The sequence below is a fragment of the Malus sylvestris genome, chromosome 3 (genome assembly GCF_916048215.2).
Source record: "Malus sylvestris chromosome 3, drMalSylv7.2, whole genome shotgun sequence".
NCBI lineage: Eukaryota > Viridiplantae > Streptophyta > Magnoliopsida > Rosales > Rosaceae > Malus > Malus sylvestris.
This window is the reverse complement of record NC_062262.1, coordinates 11,241,844-11,255,374: the sequence shown is the minus strand read 5'-3', so window position 1 is coordinate 11,255,374 and position 13,531 is coordinate 11,241,844. Positions and strand designations below refer to the sequence as shown.

Genomic DNA, 13,531 nt, shown 5'->3' with positions numbered 1-13,531 from the left:
AGTGTCGATTAACGTGCTTGTTTCTTATTTGTGACACATTATTTGGTTTAAAAAAATTAGTCTTCCTAGCATTACTCAATGTCCTATTTTTTCAAGAAAAAAAAATCTACCAATTTGTATTTTTTAAGAAATTTTTAGTTGTGATGGGAATACAAGTGGTACACCATGTATTTTAATAGGAGTGGTGGGAGATTTTATTTTTAAGTTATTAAATTTTTAGCACACAAATCTCATAATTTGTATAATAACACGTAATGTACCATCCTATGTATCGATCATATTAAAAAATCTCACGTATTTTTCCTATACACGAAGTGCCACGTTACATTCTTTAAAAGTAACAAGTAAAACAAAATATATAATGAAGTGGGACCACCTCGGAAAGCAAGACTGAGCCACCTCGGTCGAATTGCATTATCTCTCATTATTATGTGTCTCTTTCTCCCTCTCTGCAAAGAACCCTCTCACTTTCACACTCTCACTGTCTATCTTCAGCTGAAGAAGCAGCAGCTTCCATCGGCAGCTTCTTCTCGCACTTAAAAATGGAGACGCTCTGACTCTCTCTCTCCATTTCTTCTATATTATCGTTGGATTACCAGATCCGAAATGCCTGAGGTCAAAAAGCCGATTAGGTTTCTCAAAAGCGCTTCATCAGACCCGATTTTCCAGCTTCTCTAGCACCAACGGAGGCACCTCGAAATCGCAGAAGCAGCCGTATTTCAGAATCACTTTTTGTCAAGGTAAAAATATATCCAAATTGTCACTACGTTAATCGATTTCCATGCCATGCCGTTTTTTGCTTTTCGATTTTCTATTTCTCTCTGTACGGATCTGGTGGACTCATTTCAGCTTCTGGCGGACGAGAAAATTAACGCTGGTTATTGGACTCAAATGTATTTATGAGCATTCTCTTGGGTGTTTTAGTAACTAAGTACATATTTTTTCCGAGGAAATAATTAAGTGTATGTTACTACTAACCTATTAACTATTTTTTATGAAGTCAATACCACGTCACTACGTTCCCTCTCATATTCTACTCCTAAACTTTGATTTTGCGCAACTGGGTTAGGTTAGTTGATCAGAACTACATAGCGATAAATATTTGCTTGGTCAAAAAGAAAAAAGCTATCTTCTTTTGGAAAGGAAGTTTTGTTCGCATATCAATGGAAGATTTCCCAACAAACAACATCCAAAATTTTTGAATTTTCATTTGTTGTATGCACGGATTTAGAAACTTCATTTAACTTAAAGAATACTGAAAGGCACGGTTGGTGACTATAATTTGACAAAAAAAGTTTACTTCTTTACTCTTTTGGAATAGTTTGGTTGGTGAGTAGGGTTTGTGTAGCATTTTCTCAACCGTGGTTGTATTATGTCACCCCCTATCACCCCTATTCGCGCTGTCTATATACGCAGGGCCCACTACGACCCAATATGGAGCCCACAATGACCCAATATTGGGCCCACTTCCGACAGCCGACATATTGGTAGGACCCAGTGTGAGCTCAACCTTTGTTCGCTTTACGGACCCAGTATCTATACATGTATGTCTGATTGTCCGTCTCTGAAGCTAAGTAAAAGTGTTCGATAAACTATAACCGTTATTTAGCCGTTGGGGTGTCTGAATATTTCTCATTTGAAAAGGTTGGAGAGTTCGGTTAGTATATTAGTAATGAGCCCACGTTTGCTATAATTTAACAGATTGTGGGGTTTCGATGGATAATGTTGGATTAGATTTTAGGTGCAGCTGAGGGGTCTCTTTCTGGTTTGCAAAAGGGCAGCTTTCAGAGAGGTGGTTGCTGGGTTTGCTTTGAGTTTCCTATTCTCCATTCCATTAATTCATGAACCCCATTTGTCTCTTTCCCCGCTGTTCGTGTCAAATGTGCTTTCGGCATTGGCCATTTTCTAGATTCACCCCATCATCTTTGAAGAGATTGCGTATATTAGACCTTTCTGGTCGTTGTTATAATGGGTTTGCTATGCTCCGCTTTGTGTACTTGTACTCATGTTTAAACTCTGAAGGTAAAAGAATGTGGGTGGGAGTTGCGATATTTTTAGTAATTTGAGCTCGATGCTTGTTCCTTTTGATTTTGTATTTTGCAAGTCAAGGTCAAGTTACTAATATGCTGTTTCTGCTGCGGTTCTTTACTTTCTCAGGTGTGCTGATTGTCCTTAATTCTCTTCAAGTTTTATACTTTCTATCTGTTTGGAAGCAATGTCACTTTTAAAGTCTTATAGAGTTACTGTAAGGAAAGTATAATTTTGTTTGTAGGAACCTTGTTCCTTTTTTAAGTTTTTGTATACTGTTTGAGGAGGCAGTTTAATTAGTTTTAAGATAGGACCGGGATTTAATTAGTTTTAAGATAGGACTGGGACTGCTACAAGCAGAAATGCATTGATGATGGATGGGGCAGTCGCTCATTTGTTGGGCCAATTTCTGCTTCATCCCCAACCGGCAAGCCTTGAATTTTCCGGTTTTTCTTATTTGATGCAACTCTACCGCAGTTACAGGTATAAATGAGTAATGCAATGTGGTTTTTTTTTTAATGGTAATTTCTGCATTTATGTTTTTAGTTGTGTGTAATTATGAGACTGGGTATAGCTACCCCTAACCATGGGTCAACAATAACTTTGTGAAGTCATTTTTGCCAAAATTTTGTGTTGACAATACCGCATAATCGAACTTCATGTTGTACTACATATTTTGCTTGAGTGCATAGCAAAGTGGGTTGCTATCAATTTGTTGGCCAACCATGAATTTAACAACACCTCCCTGTCATATTTTACTTCTACACGCTTGACTAACTTTCAACTGTTTGATTCTGGATTATATATGCCTTTCAGATTTATGAGAGTATCACATCAGATTTTAGTTTTCTTTTCCTTTTCCCTTAATCTCTTGGAATCATTATCTGCAATGTAAATGGCTTGAATTTTTTATCTTTCCAGTTTGTTGTATCGGTGTCAGGCTGTTTGCATTTTGCAGCATTTTTAGGGAAACCGATATTACTGGATGCTTACATAATTGTTCATTTTGAGTTTTTCATTAGGACCTGAAAATGTTTCAATTTGATATCGTCATACTGTTCAGGTTAGAATAAATGAAGTTCCAAGTGAAAGTTTCCCTTGCCTGTCTCATAACCTTGATCGTGATTCAGCAAAGTGTTTGCGGTTAGTATTGATTTTCTCATTAAAAGTTATTGAAATTGCATGATGGTAAATCCAAGGCACACCATCCTTGCCTTTGAATCTGTAATTCAGTATCATTTGAACAGTATCTGCGAATCCTCTTTGGATAATTTATTGCAGCAGATGAGGTTTCGAGTACTTCCAATGCAACAGACTGGACATGTAGATGCTCATATCAAGGAAACCTGAGCTACACTCTAGAACCTTACTGTTCGGCATCCTGTAATTGCAGTCAGGGTATGCCACTGATCTTTATGGTACAATCACCAAAAGCTTACACTTCTTTTGATAGAACATTATTGCTGATAGAATTTTACACTTGTCCCTTCTGCCATCTCTTTATATTTAGTTCTGTTTATAACAGTTTCCAGTCAATACATATTAGAATATTATGTCAAATATGTTCTTGAGTGCACTTTGTGATTATTCTGCGCACATAGGAGATTCTTTATATGTTCAAATTGAAAGAATAATGGCTTTGAGTAACCGTTGTATTTTTTCGTTCAATGTTTCGGTAGAAGGTCTTTGTAAGTTAGTTTTATATATCAAAAAATGCTTTGGTTAAATCCTTGCATGTTAGGAGTTAATTGCGTTGGTTAAGAAAGATCCTTTTGTCTTGGTGACTGGAATACTTTTATACACCTGTTTTTTTGCCTGTAATGTATGGTGTATAACAATGGTTCAATTTGCCTTAATATAGATGCTGGAAGTAACACTACATGGACATGCATATGTGCTGCGAATGGGCTTCCTAAAGTGGCAGCAGACGGTCATGATCCTAATTGTTTTACAGCCTGCAACTGCACTTATGGTACTCTCTCTCTCTCTCTCTCTCTCTCTCTCTCTCTCTCTCTCTCTCTCTCTCGCGTACACACACACACACACTCACAAATGTTTCTTTTTAACAATCCTTTCAGTATAAGTTGTTTCTAGGCTGTAGAATACTAAGTTATACGTTGGACAAACTGTATCGAACCAGGAAATGTATCATGTTCTGAAGTCTGCATCATGTATTCATTTATTGGTCAACTGATGCACTTTACCAAAAATATCGAAATTCATGCTATTTTTAAATTGATTTCTTTTTGTGACCATGAATTTTGGTTTACTGCATGATTCCTTTGTACGCTCAACCCATTTTTTGCGACATCCCATCTTTGACTTACATGTATTGATGCATCCATAATCTGTTCCACATGGACATGCTTTAGATAATCTTGTTTACATACATCCAAATTTTTGCCATGTCATTTAATTGTGACTTGTTCTGTATTGCTCGTTAACAGGATATCTCAATGCAGCACAGCCTTCAAAAAACCGTCTTCCGAGCAAAGTTGTTGTGATTATTCTTTTAGCATGTGTCATACTCACAACTCTTGCTTTTATTTCCTCGGTGGCATGCTACTTCTGCCGAAGGGCCAAGTGCTCTATTCAACCGCCAATATTTTCATCAGACACGGAAACAAGTTGCAATAGTGCTTCCAACTTAATTAGCTATAAGAGCTCATTGTTTGAGGCCAAAATTAATATGGATTCTCCCATCAGTAAAGGCACAGGTAATTTAATCTATGGACTGTTTTAGCAGAGTTTGTTTTCTTAATATTTATATACCCGCTCATCTTTTCGGGCTGTTCACTTCCTAGTACTCCTTTAAACTTGGGCCCTTTATTTGTATATTTTTCTCCATACAGCAACTGGTATAACTATTCTTTTTCAATTCACAGGGTGCTTTACCTCTTGCGTATTTAGGAGCAAACCCCGAGCTACACCTGGAGCAATTATTCAATTTTCATATGTTGAACTGGAAAATGCAACCAATAAGTTTTCAGACTCCAATCTTATAGGACTTGGCGGCAGTAGCTATGTCTATCGTGGCCAGCTTAAAGATGGTGAAATTGTGGCAGTTAAGCGTCTAAAAGCTCTGAAAGGGCCAGATATGGACTCTGTCTTTTTAACAGAGGTAGTACCTCATCATTCAATACATTTCTCGATATACGTCAACATCCTGTTTATTGGTTTCTTGGCCGAATAAATAAGTTTACTTATCTGTTTTTTCCTCAGATTGAGATGTTAGCAAGACTTCACCATTTTCATGTGGTGCCTTTGCTTGGGTACTGCTTTGAAACCCATGGAAAAAATGCCGAGAGGCTATTGGTATTTGAGTACATGAATAACGGTAACCTGAGAGATTGTTTGGATGGGGATGAAGGGAAAAACATGGATTGGGTCACTCGAGTTTCAATTGCCATTGGAGCTGCAAGGGGTTTGGAATATCTCCATGAAGCAGCTGCTCCAAGAATTCTGCATCGAGATGTCAAATCCACTAACATTCTTCTGGATGAAAATTGGCAAGCAAAAGTAAGAAGTGACTATTTGAGACATGGATTGAAATCTTCGATTCTATAATGAAACAAGGGAAATAACTATATTTTGAAACATTTATTATATATGTGCAGATAACTGATCTTGGTATGGCGAAACGCTTGAAAGCTGATGGTCTCCCTAGTGCATCTAGTTCTCCAGCTAGAATGCAGGGGACTTTTGGTTATTTTGCACCGGAGTATGCAATTGTTGGCAGAGCATCTCTTAAGTCAGATGTTTTCAGTTTTGGTGTGGTTCTTCTTGAGCTTATCACTGGTCGGAAGCCCATCCATCAATCAACCAACAAGGGAGAAGAAAGCCTTGTCATATGGGTAAGGAAAATGCTAAACTTTATTACTAGGAACGTATATCCATCAATTTTTTTTGCATGAAATTCCGTTTTGTCACCACTATGCTAATTACTATGAGTCTTTATCATAAATAATTTGTTCAGAAATACATCTATGGGTTAATAAAAACTGATGTTAGCCTATGAACATTTTTGTCTTTGTTGTAGGCTACGCCTCGTTTACAGGATAGTAAGCGAGTAATCACAGAGTTGGCCGATCCAGATTTAGATGGAAACTTCCCGGAAGAGGAGATGCAGATAATGGCTTACTTGGCAAAAGAATGCCTACTGTTGGATCCTGATGCTAGACCAAACATGAGTGACGTTGTTCAAATCCTTTCGACTATTTCACCAGAGAGATCTAAAAGGAAAAACTTTTCTGCAAACCTTTTTGAGGTAATTCTTGTACACTGAAATGTTACATTGTTTTTCCGCACCTCTGTTGTTTATGTCATTTTTAACTTTTCATATGTCCTGTTGAGTCATCTCTTCGTAATGTATGATTTGAGCAATGCGTATAAAGTCTTGACCTGAGTATTCTTCTGCTCAGCACATAAGCATGGATGGCCACAAAGATGCTGAGGAGCTAAGGCAAGCGAAATCCAATAAAAGTTCAGTTCGTTGTTCACTGCCACTAGACATTGACCGTAATCTCTGTGCTGAAAGAGATACAGATTCTCTTTCAGATAACTATATGGAGAGATTGATCCTCTTGACTTCAAATGCCAGGAGTTGTCGTGCCAACGATGATGAGACGGTGGATTTAACTGAGCCCAGGTTTGAGTCATTTTGCGTAACAAGTGGTAAGCCCCCATGACAGGGGAAAACTTGACTTGGGTAAAGCACACGGATAGGATGGAAACCAGATTTTAAGCTTGGTTCAGATACTTGTTTGCGGTCGGTTGCTCGAAGAAATCATGAGGAAGCAAGCGGGTTTCTGAAGATTTTTTTTTTTTTATTTTCTATACTTTTTTCTTTGAAGAAAATCATAGGCTGTGTATATTGTTTGGTGGTTGTACAGAAGTTATAGAAATTGAAATATGTTAGGAGATGAAAAGGATGGTATGCTGCTTGTAACTCAGTAAATGCAAAAAGATAGTTTTCAAAGCATATTGGTTCCCTTTTTTTTTTTTGGTCAAAGGAGAGTAATTCATTAAACAAAGTCCAAACATATAACAACTTACAACGAGCCCCAAAAAGAACTAGCATATAAAAAGAAAGTAACTGATGCAATAAAGCATGAGTAATAGTTCTTTATGCATCGAGAACAAAAACGATGAATAATAGAAATGCATACGGGGTTTCAACCCAAAAATAAATACCCTTCTAAGTGGTCCAACCAATAGAGGCTTAAAAGTGGCTAGTAGAGAAAACCTAAGAAGTATATGAGGGATGGCTAGCCGTAGAAGCTCGGAACCCAAAGGCAACGAACCACACACATCGCCAATTTAGCACCACAAAATAACAACTGATACCTAGTTCATAGAATATACAGATCTTTAAAAGGAAAACTAATGAAAATGGTTTGAAAACTTTAAGTTTTAATGATAAGGACAAAATAAAAGGTAAAGTGAATAATACCAAGTTTGACTTTTTAGTGTAAAAATATGATTTTTCGTTAAAATGAACAGTACTGTGGGATTTTCGTTAAAACTTCCATCTTTAAAAGTATCAAATGATAAACAAAGCTAAACCACAAACAAACAACATTATAGCAACACCAAAACTCAAAATTACCACGAAATAACCTGCAAACCGATTGAAGCAGCCAAACTTTACAACTATATCCATCACCCGGGGACCAGCAAAATGGTTCCATTTCATATTTTCATATAATCCTATTTATCCTGAAGCAACACAAAAAAAAGAAAAACATGGAATGCTTGGGATAACAGTTGTGGTCGCATATGCAGACAGATTAGATCAATTGGTCAAGATAGTTTATTTGTTTGTACCTAAGTTCAAATTCTTGTTTTTGTAAATTTAGTATAGAATATATATCATCTTGAAATTAAAAAGTCAAACCTCTCACATGGTCACTAGACATTTTTCCATGCCGCATGCGGTTGCACATAATTGTTTTGTTGCAATCTGGTCAAAGTAACAGCTCAAAATGCTAACTACAAATTACTCATTTCATTTAATTTGTTAGGAATGATGTAGAACAGAAAATAGATTAAAGAACAACTTGAAAAATATTCTTCGCGTGTTCATAATTATTTTATTTTTGTATTTTGCATCTCATTAGAATATCCTAGCAGAGCCTTGTTTTGTAGGGCATATAACCATATTTATGTGGTGTTGGGAACCTAGGGTTGTTATCTTTCATATTATTCAATTATAAACTTTGAGATTTTTCTCATGCTTTCCAGTAGATTCCAGTTTTCTAATCTAAAGTTATCGTTTAAATTTCTTTCTATAGTTAAGTTGCGTCAAGGAACATCAGCATGAGCGATTATTTCAAGAAATCAAATATCTTAATTATGACTATCGAATGTGATAAACTTCTCATGCTCAATGATTAGCAATCACTCACTTGTGGGCCTCTACCCCAAAAAATGAAATATATCTTTATAACAACTTATTGACTGTGATAAATTGTGTCAATTTCCTCAAAAAAAAAAAAAAAAGAAAGGATTCTAACCTAGACAAGATGGTTTAATGATCCCAATTGTCAATGAATATTCGTCCACTTATGGTAAAGGATCCAGTATTGAAACTTGACTGTTTCATACTTTATCATACATGTCTTCAGAAAATGGAGTTAGTTTCGTTGGGATTTCCTAATATACTCCCAAGTCTTTTAACCGTTCGATTTGTACTCAATAGTACCTTTATACTCCGAATTTTCGTGGTTCAGTAGTTGAGCCATTAGGGAGGAGTAGTAGTTCAGAAGATGCACATCCATTTTTGTACACAAAACTTCCAAGTGCTGTTAGTTGAGCAAACATTATGCAAAGACTTTGAACTTCTTTGAATGGTAGTTGGAAGACTATGACTTGGGGATATATAGCATGGTTTGTTGGATCACTTACATATAAAGTTTTTCTTTGGACTTTGTTCCTCATCACCTGCCAATATCAGTGCCAGAGATGGATCCACCGCCACCACAGCCAACCACGCCGCTGCTAGCCCCCGCTCCTCCTCCTTATCACCAAGCAGGATGCTTGGATTTATGGTAAGTTCTTTTCACTTAATATTTTTGGTCTACATCATGTACAATGGGAGCTTTCTCTAATGCGGGATAAATCTAGCGGGATTTGAGGATATGCCGGCTGCCAGCCCAATACAACTAGTCACATCCCGCAAGATTAATTTATCCGCATTGGAGAATTTTTTTCAAATATACAATTCTACTGCATTTTTTAAAAAAGTTAAAATTTAACTTTTGAAATTTGGTTTTGATTATGCAGTTTGTGGATTCTGTGCTGCTGCGGTATATTTAAATGTTGTTGCCCTCCACTGTTTGAGCCTGGGCCTCCTCCACCACCATAGTGCTACCTTTTCTTATGAGCCTACTTTGTATGAATTGTTTTGTGTAATAATTGGTGGACTCAAATCTTCATTTGATCTAACTATTTCAATTTGGTTAATTTGATTTTAATTTGTGTTTACATGCATATTTATTAATATTTTTATTTCACTCTTTGAAGATTGGGTGTCGAAGAGAGGATACAATAAGTATTGCATCAATAGTCTTTGGATTCCTGGTAATCCTAGAACGACTCAAAATCCTGCTGTTTTAGATTCCTTGTTACTACTTCTGTATAACCGAAGTCGAATTAGTATTTGTATCAATAGACTGTATAAATACCAGTGCTGCGCCACCCTATATTTACAGAGTAGAAATGTTTATCTTTTAGGTTGATGTTAAATATAAAGTGGTTTAGCGGTTTTATTTTGTTTCAATTTGTTTGTTAGTGCTGCGTGTGGCAGGCAATTTCTAATATTAGTTGAAAAAAAATGTTGTCTTGTGTGTGTTTGATATTCAAGAGAACATGTGTGATCATTTTATGTGTACAGTTCGCATGCATGAAGTATTATTCTATCCCTTGATTAAATGTTCTAAATGTTTCTATATTATGTTGGTTTTTAGCTGATCCAGCACATTGCACAATTAGAATGTATCATGGTGTTTTAATGTTTGTAACCTACCACGTCAATGGAAATGTATTACTATTCTGATAACGATATGACATGTTGATAAAAAAAAATTGATGCAATAGTATTGGAATTGGGTCACAGTGGGAATGTTGATTATTATTACAAGCTTTTCAGGGGAGGGTGTCAACGGGTTTTAACTTTACTGAAGGAAGATTTCGATGTGGTTTGTAAGTGTGACCTCATTCCTTTTGCAAGGGATATAAATTTATTCTTAGATCACCTCCACGTATACCAAACTAAAGAAGAAGTTTCTGTTGTTCATCCACCTAAGTTGGGAGTAATGTTTGTGTTAAGGGTGACATTGGTAATGAAGTTACAATTGGTGAAACTATGTTAATAGATATTGCTAATGATCAAGAAGGTAATGTGAATGCACAAGACCCTTGTGTGAATGATGAAGTTGAGATTACTGGAGCTGACGAAAAGGGTAATTTTGGAGAACCTGTGGCTATGGGAACATCATCTAGTATGGGTACAAAGTGATTATGCCATGCATGAGGATGATCTACGATTCAAGGAATTTGTTGACTTTAGAGAAGGGGTGTGCTATCCGCACACCCCATTTACTTCTCACACACCCTTTGATAATTTCTGTCCATTGATCTTCTTCAATTCATCCGATTCAACGGCTGAAAATTAAGAAGGTGTGTGAGAAGTAAAATGAGGTGTGTGGATATCACACCCCTTAGAGAATAGTGGGTTGGACCGTAAAAGAAAATGAAACAAATGGTAAGGGTGAATAGGAAATTGTTTGCGAGGTTGACAATGGTGACCAGATGGAAGATTCAATGACCCTAGGCACAATGATAGTGAGAATGATTAGGAGACGTGGCAAGATTTTAATGAAAACACAAACTTGAACAATCCACAATTTGAGATTGATATGTTGTTTAGTGATTGCAAAGCATTTACAAAGGGCTGTCACACATTATCCACTACACGTGAGTTGAAGCTAGTGGAGCCTAATATTATCATTGTAGATTATTGAAAAAAATATAGTTTTCTCCAATATCTTAATTGAGTCACATTACTTTGATAATCTAGCTTGACCAAAATTTAAGTAATTTTTTTACTCAAATCGCCAAAAAAAAACTCATCCAGCAAAGTATCTGCGCATAAGTCAAACTTAGTAGGGTGGCTAACCAAATGTGGTTAGCTAGAATTAGTGGCGGATCTAGGATTTTAATATAGGGTGGTCCCAATATAAAAGCTCCCCAAAAAAAAAAGGACGAAAATAGCGGTAAACAAATAAATGGCAAACTACAACTTTTCATTCATAATCTTTATGCTAAACAAGCTAAAAATACTAAATTTGTCCACGACGGGATTTCATACTTTGAAAACGTGTCATGATAGTTTCATTGTCAATACAAGAAAAAACATCTTTCTCAATGTAAACAACTAAGTTATCATTTAACCATTGATCCCTCATTCTGTTGCGGAGTGGACTCTTAATGATATTCATGGCAGAAAATGCTCTCTCCACTAAAGCAATTGCAACCGGTAAAACCAAAGTCAATTCAATAAGTAAATACACATATGTTTTGCAACCCTTTTCCCACCATTTTCTTAGCAAGATTACTAATGTTTTGCAATTGAGAAAAGTCACTTCTCGAATGCATAGAGTGAATATAAATATTGAGTTGATCTTCAAGTGCTGACAAGTCTTGCTTCATAAAATCTTGAGGGTACAATTAAGCAAGGCGAAGTAGCTTTTCTTTGTCAAAAGCTATAAAAGAATCATTTGGACTCAAACTAGCCAAACATATGAGAAATTCGGTACTTGTCTCATTGAAGCGATCATTTAACTCTGTAAGTTGGGAATCAATGACAATAAAAAAAAGTTTAACTTTGTAACGATGGCGGTTGGTCTTTTTGTGGGTATTACAGCGCGACCTCCCTTGAGCTACATATGCCTCATCCATGTTAATAACCTCAATATGATGTTGGACACAAAATGACTATACTTTGTCAACCAAAAGATCAAACCCCTTATCATTCCTCATGTAGAGTAGTTGTTCTTTACATGTGTTGACTAAAGCCATTGCATTCACAATCTCTTGATCATTCTTTTGTAATGCTTGTGATAAATCATTCGTGATTCCCAATATAGATTTCATAAAAAATAGGAGAAATACAAACTCAAAAGATTGTATATCTCTCAATAACCTATTTGCTTCGACCACACTATCATTGGTATTATCATCAACAATCATTTCAAGCACATTGACCATGGACGAGTACATAGAAATCAAACTAATCAAAGTACCATAATGTGAATTTCATCTTGTAGCTCCGGCACGTTTGAGACTAGTTTCTTGATTTAAGCCTCGTCCCGTCATAAGAGAATAATTTTCAAGAGCTTGCATAAGTTCTTTTTGACACACCCCGACCCAGAATGTCTACTAGGACTTCGAATCGAGCTGTGCTAGCCGACACCTAGAACGTGATGAAACCATAAAGTGTGATGATCTGTAAAATGTGAATAAATTTAATCCTAACAGTGCCTAAGTACACGAGTGCACTGTGAGTGGGTATGGACCCATTTCACACGTGATTACAGAGCATAAATAAAGTAGAGTAAGGTAAGATAAAGATTATACCATCATAGGAAGCCATTTGTACTGGGATATGCCACGAATCCTCATCAATACAGAAACTTTGCTAATAGAACCTGGAGGGGCACAAAATAGAAAATGTGAGTGGGCAAAAACAAAGCTTTTCAAAAACCATTTCTCTTTTCAAAAATAATAACCCCTCATCGTAAAACCCGTATAGTTTCCCAGAAAATAATAATACATACGTATATAGAGATCATGCTCGAGAGTAATGAAAATAAAATGTATACCATGTCAAGTATCTTAGAAATTCAATAAGTAAGCCAAATAAATCAATGTAAAATGATGTGCCAGCCAGAGTCACCTAACATGACCTGTACGGTTGAGCCTATATCTCACAAATCAATTCCTGCACACGAGTCGAAACCACCTAAGGTGGTCTGTACGACAGGCTGGGTGTAAATAAATACACTCAAGTGCTACGATCACGTGAAGGATGTGCGAAGTATCACAAGTCACCTACGAGTCGGAACTACCTAATGTGGTATGTACGACAGGCTGGTACCTACCTTAGATCCAAGGTGAATATGTGGTGCGGGAAGTGAATGATCACGTGAAGGTTAGGCCTTGGCCTCAGGCGGAGCACTAACACCGGGGTGCAGGATAATGAGCACTAAATGCATGTAACCATAACCATTCTCAATGTAATAACTATCATCAATATGTACTTACCTGAAGCTTACCTGTGCGTCCGCATCATCATACAATAACCACACACACACACACACACACACTAATGCATATACCAAAGCGTAATGCAATTGACATGGCATTTAAAAATGTAAATCCTTTTAAAGCAATTTCTGGGAAATGTAGAGAATATATACTTATATATAGAAAACCAAAGACC

General features: G+C 36.5%; 1 protein-coding gene and 1 long non-coding RNA gene across 11 annotated transcripts; both read left to right on the top strand.

The window, feature by feature from the left end:
- Positions 1–442: 442 nt before the first annotated feature.
- On the top strand, positions 443–7,009 carry LOC126615502 (receptor-like serine/threonine-protein kinase NCRK). 10 transcript variants are annotated; one of them, XM_050283318.1, is made up of 11 exons: positions 443–740; positions 2,158–2,511; positions 3,092–3,171; positions 3,310–3,426; positions 3,890–4,000; positions 4,476–4,745; positions 4,914–5,149; positions 5,251–5,547; positions 5,646–5,882; positions 6,068–6,295; positions 6,450–7,009. In XM_050283318.1, exons 3-11 carry the CDS (start codon positions 3,102–3,104, stop codon positions 6,714–6,716), a joined length of 1,833 nt encoding a protein of 610 aa, XP_050139275.1. In that variant the 5' UTR covers positions 443–740; positions 2,158–2,511; positions 3,092–3,101; the 3' UTR covers positions 6,717–7,009. The 10 variants fall into 10 exon arrangements, with proteins under 10 accessions (XP_050139275.1, XP_050139277.1, XP_050139271.1 ...); XM_050283317.1 differs by lacking the exon at positions 443–740 and adding an exon at positions 1,417–2,022; XM_050283320.1 differs by lacking the exon at positions 2,158–2,511 and having other exon boundaries at positions 3,313–3,426.
- A 1,629-nt stretch (positions 7,010–8,638) lies between these two features.
- Positions 8,639–9,513, top strand: LOC126615503 (uncharacterized). The gene is made up of 2 exons (XR_007620812.1): positions 8,639–9,077; positions 9,313–9,513. It is a non-coding gene; the product is annotated as an uncharacterized LOC126615503 (long non-coding RNA).
- The last annotated feature ends 4,018 nt before the right edge of the window (positions 9,514–13,531 follow it).